The sequence below is a fragment of the Corvus kubaryi genome, unplaced genomic scaffold, assembly GCF_017639235.1.
Source record: "Corvus kubaryi isolate FWS band 111438036 unplaced genomic scaffold, C.kubaryi_AGA036_p1.0 37396, whole genome shotgun sequence".
NCBI classification, from domain to species: Eukaryota; Metazoa; Chordata; class Aves; order Passeriformes; family Corvidae; genus Corvus; species Corvus kubaryi.
In genome coordinates this window covers 26983197-27006316 of record NW_024581135.1, presented here as the reverse complement: position 1 = coordinate 27006316, position 23120 = coordinate 26983197, and the positions used below count along the sequence as shown (strand labels likewise).

At 37.4% G+C, this 23120-nt stretch overlaps 1 protein-coding gene across 6 annotated transcripts in view; it reads right to left on the bottom strand.

The window, feature by feature from the left end:
- The window catches only part of FAM126B (family with sequence similarity 126 member B), a 70427-nt gene that overhangs the window by 17945 nt on the left and 29362 nt on the right, over positions 1-23120 (bottom strand). For 4 of the 6 annotated variants that reach the window (XM_042040874.1, XM_042040872.1, XM_042040875.1 and 1 more), the window contains 6 exons: positions 21530-21610; positions 20777-20892; positions 19901-19996; positions 18900-19016; positions 18130-18217; positions 14146-14305 (listed from right to left, as the gene is read on the bottom strand). In XM_042040874.1, coding sequence (XP_041896808.1) covers positions 14146-14305; positions 18130-18217; positions 18900-19016; positions 19901-19996; positions 20777-20892; positions 21530-21610 — 658 coding nt within the window. Of the gene's footprint in view, positions 1-114; positions 8010-12788; positions 12957-14145; positions 14306-18129; positions 18218-18899; positions 19017-19900; positions 19997-20776; positions 20893-21529; positions 21611-23120 lie in introns of those variants that run through there. The other 2 variants (XM_042040877.1, XM_042040878.1) reach the window with 2 other exon arrangements.

Genomic DNA, 23120 nt, shown 5'->3' with positions numbered 1-23120 from the left:
CCCGCCCCCACCAGATCCCCCTCACAGTTCCCAGGGGAGAACTCCCCTCGCGGCCCGTCCAACCCTCACCAGCGTGAATCACACTTTTAAATCCAGCAATTCACAAAGTATTAATTTCTGTTCAGAAACAGCACAATATTTATTTAACATCTTTATATATTTATATATATATATATAATTTTTTTCTGCATTGCAGATTGTGTCGCGTTTTATACATCTCTATTTACAATGATTTAAAATAATTATATTTCTTCTCTGGCAGGTATTTACAAAGTCAATAGTAACTACATTTCACATTTCAACAAGTCAACAGCATGAACCAGCTCAGTAAGACAGTTTAAGATAATGGCTTACATGCACCAGTAACATGATCTTCAATATGTGCCTTCTTCAGGACTAAGAATGAAGACTTTCCCTGGTCCCCAGGTTAAAGGACATCATACAGCAGAGGTCATAAAAAACCTGTTTGATTTAGTCCTTCACCAGTACCGAATCTTGAACATCTGGGGTTCATACCAGCAAGCAACGCTATGCTGGTGAAGAGGGGCTCCCACCACCAATCCATGTCCTTTTGCCTAGCCTGTGTGTCCACAAGAAGTGGGCTACGTGCTGTTTATGCTCCTTCTATGGGATTACATAATGCTAAAGTAGTAAAAATCCTCAGAAACCTTAGTTCAGAGAAACAAACCTGGTATGACGAAAAAAGTAAGAAAATAATCTTTTAACCCTTGCAGAATGTTTCTTTTTGCTAGTAAAACAGAGAGCAAATCCTGTATTCTTACAAGGACGAAAACAGATCAAAAAACTCATTGTCAAGTACAGGAATTACAAATTTAAAAAATGCAGCATGGGGTATATATCAATTTAGTTGTTGGGGTCTTTTAATAGCAAATAAAAGCTACCATAGTAAATCTAAAATGTATTAAGAGTAGCTGATTATTAAAAATCTTTATTAGCTTTTTCCTGGAATCTTCAATATGAAAAAAAGTGTTAAATGACTCAGTTTTATTTAATCATATGGTATTTGTCCATAAATAACCAGCTAGTAATATCCACCCCTAAAGTATGCACTATGTGCAAGAAAACAGAAGTCTTGTTTCAAAGTAATCATTGAACACTGACGCACACACACACACCACACACCCCAGTACTAAGAATCTATTAATACTTTGACATGTTGATTTATCCTGAGTGATTGTTAACTCACATCTACTGTATACTTGAAGCCACAAAGTTTTTACTACTTGCATTTTTCATAAACTAATAACATGAAATTCTAGCACAACAACAACTGTCTGAACAGAAAGAACAGTGTCAATAGCCAGTATTTCTGTTACTTCCAAGTACTTGTTTTAGAACTAAAGGTAAAAGGTTGCTCTACTTTTTCTGTTTTGTGATCAGTTCTGGGGAGGATGAGGACTCAAACACATAGGATTCACTATTGATTTGTAAGGAAGTTTCCATGACAAAGCACCATAGAGACATTTTACCAGCAGATACTTCTAAACAAAAATCTCCCCTGACCATTTTACCTTCTATAATCAAAACCTGTGAGAATTCTAAGCCACATTTTAGAGCAATTTAAATTTTGGCTCCTGAGAAGATTATTAATCACTCATTAAAAAACTGTATCAGAATGCAAAGACAGTCTTCTCTAAAATTGTTTACATCTTACACACTGTGAAACACTGGGAGCTCACCACCAAGTAGCTGGTCAATAAAACTTGATCTCATCACTCTGCTCATCATGCACAAGCTAAAATATAGGGCAACATTTTAGTGTACAAAGTTTTAATATACATCTGTTCCCATCAACAGCTCCTCACAGGAATACCTTAGTAATCCTTTATGATAGAAAGGATAATATATGGACCCATTTTAAATTCAGCTGGCCCCTCAGATACTACCTTTGGTAAAATCCGATGAACACAGTTGAAAAGAAAAATCAGGGAGAGGTATAGCCTAGAGAAAAATAAGTAAAAGCATGGAAGCAAAAATTGTATTTTTTAAAAATTAAATCTCAAAAAGAGATTATTAACATGGGACAGATTTTTACTAAATCCTTTTCTTGAAGCTGTAAGGTACCCTTAAGACTTGCACAGCTTACTTCTGAACGTTTAATGTCACAGGCCTTGACACTTGACAAACTCACTAGGCAAGTTTATCTAAAATGGTTGGCTGTTGTTTTAAAATCTTGTTCCAAGATTTAAGTAAGATTTCATAACGACTATGTGGAAAACCTTGTATCAGTCTTGCAAAATCCACTTACTGTTTTCAGGAACAAACCAAGCTGCTCACAGCTCACCATCATCTTCCACAATTGTAGAAGAAGCAGGCAAGTATTTTGTCTCTTCAGCTAGTCATGACATAAAAATTTTGACAGACTGATACATGTATTTGCTAGCACAACACCCATGTCATGATTTACTACCCTGAATCACCTACAGAAGAGCTTTCAACAACAAAGTTTATCCAAGTGCCAGTGAGGAAAAAACAAAAATAGTGAACAGAGATTAAGGCCCATATGCTAGAAACAAATAGCATTTCAAATACTGAAGAAAATACAAAATATTGAAAAATTATATAAATCAAGAATGCAATACAAGTACAAAGGAGCTGGCTTGTTTGCTTAGCATGCTTGAAAAGGAGTGATATTCTGCAACTTGTGTCCTGCTATCATCCTAAACAAGAAACTGAAATAAAAGGGGCATGTTTACTGCTCTGATGAAAACTATTCTTGTAATATAATGGTTGTTACAAACGACACCTAGCTAATGGCTTTAATGGTTATATTAAACATGCCAAGGTAGCAGTATCTTTGGCAATGAGAGAATTTAAGGATGAGGTTATTAGATCTACTAACATCAAAGTACTTTTGTTTTGTGTGCAGCACATACATTTCATTCAAACATAATCCATTATATTTTCCACACCTCGTCTAGGATTATGAGCACAGTTCCTATACTGTACAGCTTGATTTTTATGATTTTATTCAAAAAGTTATTCTTGGTTCTCTCTTAGTCTTCAAATTAATTTAAATTTGTAAGCCGAGATAAACAAAAATGTCTGATTTGTGACCAAAGTTAAAATGCTGAACACTTAAAGGAGATAGCCATTGGTTCATGATAAAATAGGACAAGTTCAAACTCTTAGGTTAAAATACAGCCATAGCATAGAATTATCTATTCCAAAATTAATTTTTCAAAATATAATTCTCTGAACATGTTATACATTAAATATTGAGGAAAATTTCCCTGGAGCTAAAATTTTCCAAGAACACTAATAAACTTCATTAAAGAAGTAAAACAAACCACACAGTATCTGAAGACAAAAAGCAGTTAGAGTTGGGGTCACCTTACTGCAGAGTAGCTTTACCACCACTAAGATGCAGGTTTCCCCCTTAATCTTGAAAAATACGTTCCTATTTACATACAGTATACACACAGTTGAGGCAATTGATTGTCAACACGTGACAAATGTATGTACCTACTCACACACAAGTAAACCTCACATGGTGAGAAAAAACCCTGTCCCAGTAAGCTCCAGTATTCATAAGTAGTGCAAATAAATACTTTGTCAGAAAACACTTCTTTTTTCTCACTATTTTGATGACTTTAATTATGTTAAAGCTAGCAGGAGTATGTTGGAAATGCATTTAAGACCAACACACTTGCAAACTACAAATACTAGATCTAATGCTTACTGGCTGCAACATGATGTTCAGCATTACAGAATGAAGTATGCTGTTAAAAAACTTCAAATTTGTATCAGAAAGGGTGTTCAAAGAAATCTGCACTATAAATGGACAGTGATATGGAAGTATCCATTTTAAGAATTTTTCCAAATGAAAACTAAAGGGATAATACAGCAATTTAAACTGTCATCTTGCAACATTAATTTTAATAAGTATTTTTACTTCATCACTTTGCTCTCTGCAGGATGAAAATATGGTTCACCTTCAAACACCTTTCAACCAAAAAGTTGCTCACAATAAATCCCTGAAAAGGATAATCAAGCTAGAGCTCACAGTCCAAACATTTTGTATTTCCTTAAAATTACAAAGCCCAACAAAAATGAGTTCCAAAATGGCAGCATATTGTGATGCGTATCAAGGACTATTCCATTTTTCCCTGCTGAAGTATATGTATACATCAGAATATAGTATCCACCCTTCCTCACCTAAGAATTGCATGTATGTGCATGCATGCACACACAGAGGGAAAAATCATAGTGTTCTGCTTCTTGTCCTTTCATAATGCTCCAGTTGCACTGAAACAGTGCAAAAATCTAAATCTAGTGCCTCAAGTACCAAATGTTCTAAAAGAAGAGACAACAGAGTGAATTTAGGATAAGGAGGTTTGATTTAAGTCTAAACATTTGTCACAGGTGTCAGAAAATTTAAGTATGTTTTGTACTTTGTTTAGTATTTAGCATATATAATCAGAAAACCAGCAGATTATTCCCTCCACCCATATCCCAGACACTTCTAATTTTATTTCTGCCACAGTACTTTGAAATGTACTGAACATAGTGTATAAAGATTTGCTACGATCTTGACACACCTTAGCATAGTTTGAGGCACATCTAGAAGCAGTAATGATAAACATGATACACAGCACAGCAGAGCCTGTTACTACAGCTGGTGTAGATACTAGTGATGACTCGATTTGTAAGGTAAATGTTAAACAGTAGTTGGCTAAAAAACAAAACAAGCTCCCACAGCTGAAACACTGCACTAAAAGGGTAATTTTGAGAAGTCCCATATGTACCACATCAGCACATAAAAAACATGGGGGTTTTTTACAGGGATAAATTTGAACTCTTTTTAAAAAGACTGATATGGAATAGGTATATATACACAAGAACAAACCAAAATACAATAAATGAAACCATAACAAAAGGCACATGATCAAAATGAGAACTGTAAGAATATCTTAAAAGGTAGTTTGACTGAGGTTTTTGCCAATTTGAATTAACACATGTACATTTGACTTCCCTATCTGAAGCCAGTAAAGCTGTCTCACTTTCCTGAAATATTTTTAATAGTGTGGGACCCCACACAAAAAAACAGCTTTTAAAAAAAGGTTGTAAAATTTGACCTGATGCCAATTTAAGTGTCCTAAAACTTCTGGAGGAATGCATATAATGGCAAACATAGAATGTAGAGAACATTGCTAATGAACAACTTTACTTTCTAAAATACTGAAATAAAGTCATTCTTAGAAAGTTAGCTGACACTCCTGACCTTTTCTTTCCCAAATATTTAAGCAAATTTCCTTTTTGATAGTCTCTGCAAAGTATAAACTTTGTACTTCCAGTCATGACTTACCTACTGTCTCCACTAGAAAAACTTTATTTTATAAAGTAGAGTTTAACCATATATAGCTTTTGACCTTTTAACAGAAATGTAAGCCTTGTAGCTTCATCTCAGCTTTGCTTTAGCTCCATCTGTGTATGACTGGTGGTCCTTAAAAATTAATTTCCATTTAGAAACTGTCAAGTTTTTTTTCTGATGAGTCTATTTACTCTTTAACTGAATTTTTACATCAGATGCCACTAAATTCACTTTATGAATGAATGATATGAGGACTAGGCTACCAAAGTGACTCATCAAACCACAAAAACCCCTTCAAATATTTAACTGAATTTTAATGTAAATTTGAAAAAAAAAGTTCTATTTGAAATAAAGCTTACAAAACCCCCCAAAAAATCCCCACCAAAACCAACTATCAGCAATACCACACCATGTCATTCATTGTTCTGAGCGTCTTAAAGACTATCATTCAAAGAGAGCCTGCTATTTGTAACTGCTTACATTTATCCTTCACAGTGACAGCAAAACCAAAGTTCCTATATAAAAATTGTAACTCTTTCCTGCAGATTTAGGGGTTGTAAACTTCAAGGATATCATACAGGACTTAAGCAGAGAGGATGAACTTTTCCCCCTTTTCTATCAATCCAAAAAGAGATACAGAGAGACAGAGAGAGAATGCCAAACATTCTCCTGTGTAACTAGAAATGTGCTTCTAAGCAGTGTCCTCTAATGTAAGTACCAGCCAGTGCCCATACACCAGTCATATACATTCAAGGCTTGGCTCAATGGCACGAGTTCTGAATATTCTAGAGTAGGGCCAATTCACAAAAATAAGAGTTAAAAAAATTCAAAAGATTATATATACCAAGGCCATGAAGTGTGATCCTTCCGGGCAAAAAAAAAAGGACTGTCAGTACCCCTTTGCACAAATGGCATTGCTAGAAAAGCATTTCACATTGAAGCTTCAGTACTTCTTGCAAACTATTGTCTCTATCCCTGAGACAGCACCTTGAGAGTATGGTCTGTCTGGACTGCAGGATTCCTGAAATGACTCCATGATTGAATTCAGGGACATTGAGAAAGCAGCTGAAAGGGGTGGGGGTGTCCCAACAGCCATGATACTAAAGAAAGCAGCCTGAGAAATACTCTTTACCCGAATACACCTTTCAATTCGGTGATCAGCACCTCACAACAACAACAGCAACAACAAATATGAAAGCAGAGCTAGCCATTATTTCCTGGGGAAGAAGTGTTTCCTTCCCACTTACAAACCAAATTGCTTTAACAGTATGGTGGTGTCTAACGTTTAGTCTAAATGCAGAATGACCCTGTGTCCTGGAGGGGAAGACATGTAACATTACAAATGGCTACAACGCCATTAGAAGTGCATTGTAACCTACATTATCAACCTAGAATCCTCTCTCTGAGGGAAAACAGCTTCTTAATATGCATGTCTCAGTTGCTGAACATCAAAAGCTTCTGGGATGAGAGACTGGGGGCAGTCAAGAAAAAACTACCCTCGTTTTAATGAAAAAAGTGCTGTAGGCAGCCAGGAGCAGCAATGACAATCCCCTCCTCAGAATTGATTGCACAGACTCAGAGAGGTCCAAAGTCACACTAGAATCTCTGAGGCACTCCTGGTTCTGAGAAAGACAAGTCAGGATCCAGTAGTCTTTGCAGTACTGTAGACCAAGAAAACAAACCCGTTTCTATTTCTTAACAAAGCCAAAGCATCATCTCATAGGGATCACATTCACCATTTCCGCCGGTGTCTCCAGTCTCACAGTGTTGAAATGGGACTGATCAGCCTACGATGGATTGCACATCACCCAAGGAGAAAGAAAGGCATGGAGAAAGGCATACAGTACATTATATACTGCTTCACAACCATGTTTACAAGAGGGAAAAAGGATGAAGGTGAGGGAAGAATTATTGCTGTTTCAGTAATACAGTATGATAGCTAAACCAAATCAAACAAGATCACAACAGTCAGTATTTTCACACTGTGGGATGATGGTTCATGTTTTGCCTAAGGACGAACTTGCCAGGGATTAAGGGGGAAGAGGGAATACTAAGGAAGGGAGTCAAAGTTACACCTGGGATATCAGCTGCATATTGAAACTTGGAGATCGAGACTGCTTGGTTAGGGGAGCTCCTGGGGAAAGGAGATCTTTACCTTCCCCAGCTTGGCCTAGTCGGTCCTCCTGTAGGCTGATAGTTGAAAACCGATTGGTGTTGCCAGCTGCTAGATTGGTAAAACCCTCTGTACCAGCTCCAACACTGGAGCCTGCCTGACTGCCATTCACATAGTCAAATGATTTACTGGAGGAAGCACTGGCGGTCCTGATCAGGCCCAGACTGTTGGCTTTTGGCACCACCTGCCCAGCAGGCAGGCTGAGGTGTTTCTTAGTAGGTGTCATCTCAATTATATCTCCATCCAGGTCAATGGATTGGTGCGTGTACTGCTTTCGAGCTACTGAATCTCGAGGGCTCTCATTGGATTTTGCTGCAGAAGAGGTTTCTTTCTCCTTAGCAGAACGCCCACTTGCTGTTTTCCTTAAGCTGCCCTTCTGGGATACAGAGGATAGAGGTTTGGTCCCTGCTGGCTGGCTGCTGAGGGAAGCTCCCGATGAAAATCCTTCATCGGGATCATTAAGGTTCACAGACTCCTCTCTTCCGTTTACACCTTCTGCATCTATTAAGAAAAAAAAAAAGCAACCAAAAAACCCCCAAACGAATCAGAACACACAGAATGCATTCAAGTTACATGAAGACAAAGATGTGCACAGAATATCAAAACAAACCTCATTTGCTAATCCACTTGGATTTGCTAATCCACTTGCTTAAATATTTTTGGATTCTCAGCCAATAATTTTCCTGCCATATTTAGCAGAGTAAGAGTCTAACAATTAGTGCTCCCTGAGCTTGATTGGCCTTTCATCTATAATACTTTTATCAGTCAAAATATTGGTCCCAAACTTTGTCTGTCAACAAGAATTGGAACCCATTTGGTTAACTGGTTTTAGCTCCATTTGCAGATACTTGCTACCCATTCTCCTACTACATGCTGTTAAAAAAGACAAACCAAAATGAACCCACCACCTTTTCAGGCTATTTTTATCCTGTTTTAAGGCAAGATCTAAGGATCTCTTCCAGTCAGAGTAAATTCTGGTGAGTGCTCAGCAAGCTTCGGAACTAGGCTACTTCCTAGGCTAGCAATCACAATGTTCCAACAGAGGTAGAAGGCTTCTGTTGTGTGTAGCTGGCACTTAGAACAATGTAACTATACTTTCTATTGGAGATTAACCTAATTCCTAGTTCTCTCTCCTCCAAAATTCAATCCTCCCTGCATTCACAGAAATCCCATCCAGGTGCTTCTACCATATTTGCTTTTATCTCAATGTCTGCATTTCTCAGAGGGAAAAAAAAAAAGGCAACTCTTGTATTAAGAGAAATTTAATCTCTTAAACACTTCATGTTATAGACAAGGCACTGTGCTTTTGACTGGAACCTCAAAGAGAAAATAAAAGCCTTACAATATCATTTCTTAAATCCTTACTTTCAGGCCTATATGATTAGGGCCGCACACAAGTACTTTTTTATTTTAATCATATTCCAGTCTTTTTCTAAGCTCCAAGTACTCAAAAGAAGTTACTGTTTTAGTAGAAAACTGAGCAGCATTCAAATTTCAAAACTGAAAATTGAGCTCGAGTTTTTACTCCATGTATCTCATTTCAATGAAAAAAAGGCATACATTTCAACCATGTTGGCAGAAAAGGAGTCATTCAGGCTATAAGAATTTTGCTTTTCTTTGTAAAAGCTGTAGAGCCTGATTATTTGCAAGAAATAAAGCCACTGTGGTGCTCTACTGTTAAGACTGTTCGACCCAGCTTACCTCCAAGCAAACCTGTTTAAATCCTTTTTGTGGAATGGGAAAAACATGGCGGCAACTATATGAGAGAGTCTAATATTTGAGTGGAAGCTCATCCTGTCATGCTGTTAGCTAAGGAACGTTTTACATCATGGCAAACAGAACAAAGTTTTCAGTGGTGTTGTCACCTCTGTGTAGCCTGATTCAACTTCATGTTTCTGATATGTAATGCAAAACCAAACTTTACAGGGAGGTTTCATTACTCCGCTATACATTTACTACTTTTTTTCAGGAAACTTTGCCTTGGAATATCCATTACTGTGTATCAGCTTACAAAAGATACTTCGACATCTCCAAATCCGACCACTCTCAGCCTCTCTCAAAACAATGCAATGAGAGATGATTCTGTAGTTTTCTATAGCTCTGTTTGACTCAATAGCCTCCCAGAAGGGGAAAGGTAATATAGCTCATGCTACTGCAGTCTTCCTTCCTTGGTTAAGCCTTTAGCCTTAGAAAAAGAAGCTACTTAGGTTCCCAGGACAATTATTAAAATGAAGGGTGCGTTTATTTGCTTTAACTTCCTGTAACCATATTTAAAATGCATATACTTTCCCTACTTCCTGTCCACCCTGTTTGGTCAAACTAGGCCTTCATCTTCTCCTTGAGACATACCTGTCTTTTCTTACACTAAACAGTGATATATTTTATCCAAAATCCACATTGACATTCCCCCCTCCAACCTTCCCACACACAATCAAAGGTACTGATAAAAATCAGACATTACTGGAACATACCAAAAGCAAGACCACTTTTTCAATTAACCAACATTTATGTTTCTTTATATAATCATGCAAAGCTGGATGAAAGCATGTTTGGTTACAAGCAGCAAGAGAAGCAGCTGAAGCCCCCTCTCAAGCCCTTCTTATTCAATAAAAAAATGTGGAACTTGTAAGAAGGTATCTCCAGAAAACACTGCTAAGGTTTTTATTATTACAAGAACATTAGTAGTTTTCAAAGTTTATGTTAAAACATTACTGAGTAACAGGATGCTAAAGCACACGTTCCTATTCAGGTAGAGTGAAGCAGAATAGTTACACTGGAAAACTGGCATTTTATCCACAGGATTTAAAGACAAGACTGAGAGGGGTTGTTGCAAGCTTTTGGATGCTGCAACTATACAGAAGCCCAAGCTGCTCAGCAGTGCTCGAAAAAGAAGAAGATAGAGAAGACAACATGCAAGAGAATTTCTGTCTAGTCAGACCCACATACCTACAGAAGTTCTCAATGGGATTAAAGTAAATCAGCAAACACATTCTTTTCCTAATGTATCTTATTTTTCCTCTAAAAGCTGCCCTCAGAAATAATAAAAAAAGTTTGAGTCCTTATATACTCTGGGAAGAAAAACAGGATGATGTAACAACAAAGTTCTCTCTCTTTTTTTTTTGTTTGTTTTTGTTCCAATAGACCAATAAGATAATTTTAAAAGGAAACAAAAACTAAGAATCTGCTCCTTTCCAAGTACTCCTTATTTTCAGGCCGAAAGAGAAAGAGACTGTGCAACCCAACAGAAATTGTATCCACTGCACTACAGTGTGTATTCAGGACATCTGTCCCCAAATAATTTGCTATTTGTGAATATACCCAAGTAGTCCTGCAGATACAGACTCAGTGTTCTCCACTGACCCAAAATAGTGCACATAACCACAGCTGCAACCACTCAGCAGCAGAATACCTTGTACAGCATTACTGAGTCATTCTTGAAGTCATGTCTTTTTCTAATCAAGGGGTCAAAACACCAATCTGAAGAAGGGATTTTATACATCTTTTTAAAATTACTTTTAGCATGTTTATCCTTCCTATATCTGAAGATTGAAAAGTCACTAGAAGTGATCAGTCTCTCCTTGTGCTGTTTGACATCAAACTGGTATTTATGAGAGGGAATTTTCTGGCTGAAACTTTCTGTGAAATCAGTGTCAGAAAACAGACCCCTGGATAAACACACACAATTCTATGTTGATAATCAAGCCAAACTCCCTTCCTTGGCTGTCTCCCAGATGCTATCAGCTGGAGAATTCAGTTTGATCAAGAATGTAATTACATTGCTAATGTTGCAGAAGTAAATGGTATTCAATCCATTTGTATTGAAGCAGAGAATGTGGAATGATGCCTTATCCAGTAATATGCCCCATTATATCAATGGCTTCAGACAAGACTAAAATGCATCATCTTTGTCAACTTCCCTTCCCACTTCCTGTCTGTCCCAGAAGGTTCTCTGCAGCTCAGGACTTCTCTATATCCTTCAGGTCATGCACATGCAAAGAGTTATAAAACGGGGTAAGATCAAGTGAAAAGTGAATTTAAGAGAAGACAGGATCATTTACTGAGCATGCTCAAATTCATAATGCACCAAGTAGATTAGAAACCTGCACTAAATATTTTTATGCCACTTTTTCTACAGAAGCATGAAATCTTAATTAGTGCTTGATAGCAACTTTAAGTGTAATGATTCTGTGATAACATTACATTTAAGTCTCCGAATTATCCAGATTATTGTTTCCTGAAGAGCAAATCTGAAACCTATGTAGCTCATATCTGAATGTGCAAATAAATCTCACTTATGATCAACTAATGGCCTTATAGAGGCTGGAAACACCAAAGGAATGTTCACATGGAGAAGATGACTTAAGACAGGAAAGTACTTGAAAATATGTTTAGCCTAATCTATAAGAATTAATTCTCAGCTCTGAGGAGAAATCATGATTCAATTTCAGTATTTGAAACTACGTCTTTCATCAAGGAAATCATCTTGAAAATAGATGAACTTAAGCAAAAAAAAGTTCTACCACCTACTCTATCTGCTATTCTTGGCTGCAAAGCAGACCTATGAAGCCCTACAGCATTTGTGTGGACATCCCAACTGAGAAAGAAAGCAGTAATTGTTTCTGAAGTTTTTAAAAATATGACAACCTTATTTCTTCCTGAAAACACAAGCACTTTTTTGGTGCTTGTAGAGCAGCCAGCTCTAAATGAGTTGTACATATATGAATTTTCAATTACAGGATGACTGACAAATAAAACATCAGCAACTGCATACCTGTTTTAGATAGGCTTGACTTTTAATGGGAACAGGAAACTTCATTCTTGAAAATTTAAAAACTGCAGACTAACAAGACACTACTTTAACTAAAATGTAGCCAAATCCATTTATAGTTGGTACTGTTGACTTTTCAGGACTAGATTCACATTAATCTGGTGCATATTTTTTCTTCTTAAAATCAGATTAAACATGCTCAGTAATAAAAAGCTTCCAAGCAATCTCAAAGCTCTTGGATATTACCCGTCTTTTTTTTTCTGTGTGTGCCATGCCAAGCAGTCTTTCACCACACAGATGCAAGCCCCAGGCCAGCCCACACAATAACAAAAGGTAGTTCCTGACCTGATGTTAGGTATATAGGGGATGTGTGTATTGCAAAGAAAGCTAATACACCCTGGGATAGCGGAAACACACACTAGAATGGAAAGAAGTTCTGCTTGGGGATAGGGAGCCAGGATCCTCCTCCAGCAACTGCCTCACTGACTTCTGCCTCCTCATCTCTGTCCTACCCTCTGTTGTGGCTGCTGCCAAGGTGGGCTCCGGGAAGCCATGCTCAGGGGTCCTGCGCATCAGCACCTCCCCCTCTTGCTCACGTTTGATCCCTAGGTCTGTGGAGCCGTGTTGGATCGGTGAGCCAGGAATGCTTGAGTCAGCCTCGATTGAGAAGTCAAAGCCATCTGGGATTCAACATATAACATTTTAGTGCTTGTCTATTCCTTTCTTGGCATCCCAACCCAGGCAGGGAAAATAGAAAGTTTATGCGGACATGGAACAGACACGAAACACTACCCATGCTTAGTTAAAAGTGGTGAGAACATCCACAGAAAGGGACAGGTGGGCTGTACTGTAGACCAGAGACCAGCAAATGAATATAACGGCAACTACAGTGAAGACAAACATGACGCAGAGTGCTGAAAACAGGAGACAGCTACTTGTTGTCCTGGACATCCTGATTCAGCTGAAGACCAGAGGTCATCAAATCCTTTTGCACGTGACCAAGAAGAATATTAAAAAATAAAAGGGGAAAGAAATGTACTACAGGAAAATATGTAATTCCTGTTTTCAGACTTTTTACTCTCAGTTGATTCTTACATTATTCTCCTTTTTACCTTCATTGATTTATGCAGCTGTTTTAAACTAATGTTTTATACATGAAGTAACAAAGCTTTAAAAGTAGACAAAGTGATTTCAAAGCAAGCTTTTTGCTACACCTACACTGAAGATGTCATCACATCAAGGTAAAGATCATTACTTTTTTTTTCTTCATGCAGTCAAGCACACTTCCGTATGATGTAAGTACTCACTGAGGAAAAAGAAAGACTAATTCTAAACTATCCAAACCTATTTTAAAGACCCCCAATAAACTGGGTCATGTGATGGTAGGAGTGTGATGTTCAGTTTTTCCCTCTCCCACTGCCATCAGTAGCTTTAGGCAGCTGGAATCCTATTAAGGTCTAGATGTTAGCATTCATTCCCTGAGCTATTTACGACGGGAGGCAGTTGAGTTTTAGTACAGATTAAACAAAGAACTCAAATTCTAAGCCACACTTTACCCCTACAATTTCATACTGTGTTACATGGAGAAAAAAGAAGTCTTATTAAACATTTTCCAGCTTCTCCTTTTTCTCACCTACCTCACAGTTTATCACAAAATCAAAACCAAAACAAACACCCCAAATATTCATGTTCATGCAGTGCTCTGAAGATGTAAAATATTATATATTATTATGGAGTATCACTTTTCAAAAACAAACAAACAAAAAGCCCCCCCAATGTTCTGTAAACATTCAAACTCAGAAGCCAGATTACAGTGATGATGATGATTACAGTACATTATAGTATGTGCTCCTGGCAGAGAAAGCTCACCTTCTCTCCTCCAGCGATGACGACGGATAGAAGCTGTTGTAATAGCACTCCGAGAAATTCTTGGAACTGTTGGAGTAACTTCTACTTTCAGTACCTTCTGGCCTTCTTGCGATGCATCAGGAGCATCAAAAGGCAGCGAATTCTTCATGGCATTTGCAACCTAAGGTAAAAGTAAGATGCTGTACTGCTACTATCCTTGATTACACTAATGGCAATATTGGATCTCTTGCTTGGATACAGAAAGGAGAACAAGCAAGAACTGATAATTATGCCAGATTCTCCTCAAGATGGATGATCCCATTCCCTGGATTCAAAGTTGGTTACATGGAAAAGTTCATCACAAACCTATTCTCAAAACCAGAGTTAATTTTCTCCATTTTTTTGAGGTAATTTGTTTTGTTCTATCTTTGCCATCTGTAGTGACAGACGTTAACAACACATACAGGAAGGTCTCCATGCAAAAGAGACTGCAATATGTCAAGGCAAATACCATTTATGTTTTATGACAAGAGTGTCAATAAAACTAAGTCACAGCCCGAGCCAATGCAAACAGCCTATGGCCTCGTGCACAGGGGCACAGGACTGATTTCCACCATACCTTTCCCCATACCACTCCCCACCCCTCCCTAAAAACAACACCAACAGAACCTAACCAAGGGGATTAGACTGCACGTACTTGCAAGATTTATTTAGGGGAAAAAAAAAATATTTGCAACCTAAGCAATGAACATCAAGTTATTAAAATACACTCATCTTTATTAAACCTATTTTTAAAATTGTAATAGCCTATTATAAAGTCAGAAGTTATGTTTTGCAGCTTTGAGGAGAACAAATTACTTTTTTTGGCTTTGATGTTTTAATTACTTCTTTAGGTTTCCCATAAAATGCCTTTGTGGGATTAGAGGTTTACTTTAAAAAAGACATAAGCAACTTTCAGTAATGTATCTCAGTCTACAAGTAAATTGTTCATCAAAAGTGAACTTGTATACCAGCTCCAGAAAAGCAAACTGGTTGTCTATGGCAACATTCAACAATAACAAAGCTGAAGCTTAAAGCTTCAAAATCCCCCCAAAACCACAATACATAAAATGAACACACCTTGATCTTCCAAAATCTTCTACTCACTGGAGTTTCTATCTCTTTTGAATAGACACCCTTGCTGGTATACAAAAAAATCTAAAAAAATCATAGCAAAAGACTCTGCAACATGACCAGAATCGTGACAGAGCACTTCTGCTTGTTGAACCTTTTAACAGCTGGCCCTTTCTAACAGCACAAATTGTACTTCTGGGGACGGAGGAAAACCATATGGAGATAAAAATCAATGCAACAGTAAATCCTTGAAATAATCTAAATAACCAGTCTGAATGAGTCACAGTCCCTGTCTGACAAAAACACCCTCAAAACCACGATCTTTCAGGATGCAAAAACACTTGCTCATGATGTCTAATCCAGCACTGAAAGGCAGGAAAACAAACACACAGCACAATTCAGACTTGGCAAGACAAGTCTGGAACTATCAATGACAAAGGAGGGTTGGTTTCAGGCCAGACAGCCACTCTTGCCTACCAGAAAGGAGCTCCAAGGAAAGAACATTCAATAAGAGCAATAAGTGCATCAATAAAATACATTGGATAAAGGTGCTGTCACAGCAGGGACTTGCTGACATGGTTCCTGTGCACTGGACTAAGAAAGCCTGTGTGTCTCTGCTCTGAAGAATGGGATTCCTGTCTGAAAAACGTGCAGAACTCTTTGTTCAGAGGAAAAGACTGACTGGAACTGCCTACTCCCCAGGTCCAAGGTGGTACTAATTCTGACACTTGGTGATTAGTTTGTCCCTGTAGAAACTCTCAGGTTTCCTGAACAATACCCAGCATTTGTTAACAGAAATACTTCTCTTTTACCAGAAAAGGCCTTTCTCTTGTGCTGCTTCCTGCCCTTTCCACTGCAGTCTCTGGGCAGGAGTGATAGAAGACCAGATTACATTACAGATTACAGGTACTTCATAGCTTTCTGATGCTGGTTTTCAACTTGGGATTTTTTTTAGCTTAGTTTTCTTTCTACAAGCAATAAAAACCTATGTAAATAAGAGCATGGATCTACTAAATTGTCAAAAATGTTTCTTCAAGAAACAAGCACAAGGACCATGATGTTTCTCATTGTAATGATGACTGATATTATTCCTGTAATCACACAAATACTTTGAATACAGGTATCTAAAAATAATCCTAATGTGGGGGTTTGGCTGAATATTAAAATAGACTTCAAAGAATTTGCTGCTCTTAGGAAATCCTAGGCAGAAGCTGAATTTAGAAACTTACCTGTGAAGCATCCCAGATGATAATTATTTGGTGCTAGTAGTTTTAGGGTTAAAATATAGAATTTTATAATGCTGCTAAATTATATACATCTCCTGAAGAATCCAATGAGAGGAAAGGGCTCCAATCTTTGAAAAAGTCAAATTGCTTGAAAATATAGCATTAGAGCAAAGATGTGCAGGTAATTTTTTTTATAAAACTGACAATTTCTTAAAGCTACTTTCAAAAATGTTAGTAAAACTAGACAATGATCAGAGTATTGAAAAGAAAAACTCCACTGATAGGCCTGCATGCATATGCAGGAAAAACCTGACAACCAGGAAAGGGTAAAAATTGGTAATGTCATGATGTCACCAGACAATGGGATGGAGTATCAATAGGAGCGTTGGAAAAAAAACCCCCGATGTTCTAGAAGATTCTTATAACTAAAAGTAATCTCTAAGGACAAACTGATTAAAAATGAACAATGAAAACTAAAAATTGTCATATCATCAAGTTCCAGATCCTCCTACACACTTTTAAAACGTAGTAGTGTGATAGGATGGCCCAATTCAGCAGGTTCAATATTTAATTTAAAACTTTCAATCTGATGGAGTGATGAGTCATTTCCAAAAGGAACCAACTATTATAATAATTCAATGGATAGCAGGCATTTTAAATGCAGCAGTGTCAGAAAGCCTGTAGATAAATTTTACAGCCAATATTAATACATCTAGAGAATAATTTTATGCAATTTAGTTCAGAAAAGAGTGATCTCAGATTGCCACATAAAAAGACTTTTGCCAATTGCTCCTTCGTCAGTTATGTAAAAAGCAATGACATTTTACTGCTGTTAGTTCAGAGGAGGACTAAAGGCTTCTAGCCACAATTCCAATGCAGAAACTGAAACAGCAATCTAATTTACTTTATTCTCCTTAATTTTCCCTCTTCTTTTGATTCTCATTCCTACATCTGACAAAAACTTCTCCTTTCTCTGTTTCAACCTTCTCATCCTTCCCAATCACATCTACCTGCATCCAGCCCAGTTTCATCACTTTCCCCATTTCTCTTCTCTCTTTTCACAATTGGAACGGCAAATATAGTGAAAACTGGAAAAATCCCCACCCCTAACAATCAGAACTATTCCATTTTATTGCTCCTCCAAACAAGGTAAAGATTAAGATCTGTGTGACTTTTATCAAACAAAATCTGGCATTGACTCTGGGATTGGAGCTCCTTTTCACTTCCAGCTCTATGCTGCTGTTGCTTTCTCTCCTTTGTTATCAGTTAAAACCCACAGCTTATTCTCAGCCCTGATGAAGGTCTAGAAGCAAACACCTTTTTTTGCAACCAATGCCCTACAACATACAACTGTTCAGTTAAGCTTCTTTGAACCACTGATCAGTAGCCTATGTCAAAACAACATAAACATTTTGAGACAACTGTAATATATTAGCAAAATCCTAGCTTTCAGCCTCAGTGAGTCCCAGGAGAACCCAACACCCTGGCTTAATACTCAGCAGAAAAAGTATGGTATAAATAGCTATGTTGAAAACACCAGCTGTTAACAAATCACTTGCATTTGATAGTGCAGTGAATGGACACAAAAGCTTCCATTACCAGTCCACTTCAGAAACACATCCATACTGTTAACCAAGCCCATAAATTACAATGGATTGTTTCTTACCAGGAGGGGCTGTGAGTAGAGTTCAAGCTGTGCTCTGTAAATTATGTCCTCCAATACCTCCTGGCCAAGTTCCCACTGACCATTATATCTAAAAAGTAAAGACAGATATTTATCTTCCACATCTTATGAAAACAAACTTGTATTTTTTTCTGCCCAAATCCAGCTTTTCACTTCTCACCTTATGTAGAAAATTCATCAACTGTACGTACACTCCAGTGTACATTAACTTCTTTTAACAGTACAAAGTATTTTATTACCTTGTTTGTGTAACAAGAAAGCTGTTCCATGTTCCCCCCAAGCAAGACAAAATTAATCGCATAATCAGGACAAACTTAAAAAAAATAGGGTCAATATGCAAATGTTAATGCTACTTAGCAGAACTGAATTTGTACCAGAAATGTATTTTTGCTATTTCAGATGCCACTGACATTCAAGAGGTCTGCTTTTCATCAGTTTATCTTGGCATCCAAGCTCATTATGCTTGTGAACAGAAGGTATTTGTGGTAGTGGCAAGGTGGAAGAAGCTGAAATCAGAATTCTAATTTTCTTCACGACCTACTGCCAGCCTTATCACCTAATTCACTGCCGACAAAAATATTTTCAAATTATCTGTTGGCTGAATGAGCAAGTAATGGGAAATACACGAATCGAATATAAACTTGTCTTATGAGTCTAACTGTTTTTTTCAATTATAAAACAAGTGGCATTTATATTTTAATACATGTAAAAGCAGACCTTTCTCTTTAGGTAAGAAAACCTGGTCTACTTACATGGCGTAATAGACTCCTGTGAGCAGCTGCACCATGAAGTCAGGGTCTAACACCACTCTACCACAGGGCTCTTTCCAGCGTTTCTCGTGCTGCCGTGGAAATCCACTCACACACAGCCTAAAAAAACCGCCATTACAAGAAAGTATTGACTCCATGAAGACTACAAATGTCTTTGTATCACAGATATTTTACGTAACTTTCGAATTTACTTTTTAAAATATAAATACACAACATAGAACATTCTTATGTTGCATTCCTAATGATTAGAGCAGTTTTGAAGCAGTGCCTTGATATGTGGCTTGCTGATAGTCCAGTGTTACTCCCATATAGCCAATAACTCCACCTGTTTTCCTCAAATCATAAACAGCTTCTAAAGAACAAGGGTGGCAAGATGTTCTCTACTACCAGCCAGGAGACTCTCCCTAAAATTCAGCAACTGAAACCAATTTTCTTTAAAGGAGACATTTCAGTGGTACAGAAGAGAAGTATGTCACCTCCCATCTAATGTATGATGACAGCATGCAGTTGCCTTATACCTAAAGTTAGATAACACACATACTGTAGTCTTGAGAACTGCTCTCAGCTGCCTTGTAAGAAATATTTCTGACCCTTGAAAAAGGGGCCTGGCTTCCAATACACTGCCTACATAAAAAACAGGGTAATTTATTATATCCTTATTGTATCAGTTTACTATATGAATCTTCATCGCGGAAGCAACAGATGGCCACTGATACATAGCAACTGCTGTACTGTTTCCAAAACAGCAGAAATCCCTTGCATATAAAATGTCGTCTTGCTTCTATACTCAAAGAACAGGTCTAATTTTCAGATGCAGGAAAATGAAACCTATTTGGCAAATTTAACATAGCCACAACTCAAGTGAAAATGATGGAAACATACCAAGAACTAATCCATCCCCCTCAGAAAGCACTTTTCTTTACTTGATGAATATTCAAAAGTCTAGATGACCCTGAAGACTACTTCAAAGGCAAGTGTCTCACCTGGAACCCATTGTACAAAGCGACTGGTAAGAAGAAGCAGGCATGTAGACAATAGCTGAATTGTAGCACAGCATAAGAAAGCTCAGCACCTCAAACCTGAAAAGAGCAAAATCTTGCATTGTTTTTATTCTTAATATTTCACTGAAATTTAACACAAGAAATCTGCAATTCAGTCTCAAAAAGCACCCCACAGGAAGAAGTGTCAGAAGTAAACACACAAATTCTTTAATCCTCTTTCATTATAATTCACTAACTTGAAACAGGCTATCAAAAGTTCACTATAAACACTTAAATTTATTATTCCTGAAACACTTAAATTTATTATTCCTGAAAGCCATTAGCATATGCAGGAACTATGAAGGAAATGGGGTATGGTATAATATTTGGACAGTTATAGAAGTGGAAATGCCTGTAATGCATTCAAAATAATTTTATCAGTTTTCCCAGTGCTGTCTTTAGACACAGGTAAAGCTGGCAGTCACTAAACAGCAGGGCAATTTCTCTCACTCCTGGTTCTGTCTATCCACTTCACTCCATTCCCTTTTTCCTGTAGAAAAAGGAGTCACAGCCCCTGATCCAAAGCTGAATTTTGTTACACTTCCAGGAAAAACTGAATAGACAGCCATAAAACCAAAAATATTCTTTGCAGACACAGCAATGACAGAGAAGTCATTCTTCAAAATTAACTAATAGAAGAACATACAAAGATGGAACAAAGAAAAAGAAAATTACACCTCAAGCTTACCAAGGCTGCTCTCTAGATTTATTTCCAAGCACTTAATGCTGAGAAAGGACTGACACAAAATATATTTGGTCTTGTTTAAGGACTTGTCTCCCTAGTGAAGCACCTTTAACGTTAAGAATGCATCCACCTACCGGTTCTGTGCTGTGAAGGTTTCTCTTTGAGGATGAAGATCACTGTAAACTACTCTGATAAGATCATGCTGACTTAACGCTCCTTCAGTTAAAGCCATGGATCCGATGGTAGAGGGCTAGAAGTAGGTGGTGGAAGAAGGAAGGAAGGAGGGGGGAGAAGCCAAATCGTAAGTAAAAATTCCCCAAAAGCATTAGAACTCCTAACTACCCAAGGCAAAAGGCACACTTATCTTGTGATCTGTAAAAATGAAGATTACTCCAGGATACAGTAAATCTAAAAACATTACCTAGTTTTGGTATTGTAAAGTGTACACACTTACAAGTAATACAGCAGGTGAGAGCAATTTTCAACTTTGAGTCTTACATATCCATGTACAGTAAGTTTGTCCTAATCACATAGACCTTTTGTCCAGAAACAATAGAGAAAGGAAAACACAATTTCAAGTTCTAACTGAACTAAGGAAGAGTTAGAAGGAAGACTACTTTTATACTAACATGTAAGAGGCAAAAAAATCACAGCTGCAGCTATACCATAACTAACCTCTATTAAAAATGGGCAGTCAGCAAAGATTTTTCAACATTTACACTCCTGTTCTTCTACAAATTCTATTGCATTCTATTACACTAACTGCAAGCTACAGACATTGAACTTACTGCAACAAGATGCATCTAAAATGGCCTGTGGCATCAAACGGATCCAGTTTTCATCCCTCTAATAGATCCAATTTTAATTTACCACAGCAGCTCTCTTACCTCATGATATATTGAGGGTTTAGATAACGAAGGGATGGTGAAAGACAGAACTTTGTTGTTTCCATCTTTGTCAGCAATTTCCTGCATTAAAAACAAAACCAGAACTCAAACAGAAGTAAGGAGATAGGAGCTGGAATAACTTTCAACTCTTAGAAGGAATTTAACAAAGTAAGTTAGATGTCCTGATCTGATGAGACTATTAACACCTCAAGGACTTTGTGCATTCGCAGAATATCGACAATATCAACATTCATATTCAGAAGTGGGAAAAGACCTCTGTCACAAACTGCTCTGCAGAATCAGTGTGCAATACTTAAAAAAACCCCAGCACTGGCTCCTCAATCAGTGAGACTAAAGATACTGACACAGAAGGGCTGATGAGTCACTAGCTGACAATGGCTAGTATTTCATAATAAACGCACCACAAAGAAAAGGTGAAATCAAGGGGACTGGCAAAGTTTCCTCAGGAGGAAACACACAATATTTTCTCCAATTCAAACTGCTCAGATTTTGTAGTTGCTAGGCTACTACATAAGCAAACCCTGCAGTTTTTAAAGAAAATATACTAAGGGCAATTACATAAGACTATAGCAAAAAGGAGTCTAAAATCCTGCCTTTGCACTTTGTACAGCAAATTTTCAGACAATGAGCTCCAGTCATTCCAGTTTATGTCAAAGTTCAGCACACAGTAGCTCAGTACTTGTAGCAGGCTTCAAGGATTACAACAGGAGAACGGCTGACAGAATTTGTCAGAATGCAGATTTATTTATCCCTTTCACTTTCTAAGTATACAGAAAATAACTTCACTCTCAGTATATCTGCAGAAAAATATCAACTTTATTAAAGATGAAAAATAGTGGGAACCACTGTCCATTTTGAGGTCTCTTTCTTTCTGAATATGGAGAGAATGCAGAAATTACTGTCCTTAAAAAATTTGAATCACCAATGTGACTTTCAAATGAACTGAAGAACATTCATGAAAAAACAGGAGAAAAGATAAACATGCTACTTCAATCCAATAAACACTACCAAAAATCAGCAAGCAGTTTCCAATGGTTTCTTTCTATCAGAATAAATCTAAAATAACTAGATCTTCCAGTTGTTAGAGTGGACCTAACATAACACATAACTAGAACACATTTTAAGAATTACAGTTTGGCTGTTCTGTGTCTTATGTGTAGAAATATAACCACAATTTAAAGGAGGGGTTTACAATGACAGTAGAGGGAAGGGTGATAGAATTAGAATATGTTTTAAGGTCCTATACCACAGAAATTCTCACTAGAGAATGCCTCTTGTGGCAGTATTGCTAAATTTATCAAACAACCTCATAACATTACAAAAGTAAACATTTCCAGGCTAGGGTAAGGATGCAAAAAACTGCTTTTACATCCAACAGCCAAATTTAATAATTTACAGTTGCTTTTACTTATTCTTAAAACTACAGTTCCCCTCAAAACAATTATCTGACTCAAATGTACACATGCATATATCAGTGCTCGCATGCAAAGTGGTTTCATTTTCAAGTTACCCTTAAAAAGGCACGTTTAGAGTACGTGGGAGGGCAGGGGAAGTGACACATCAAGACTGA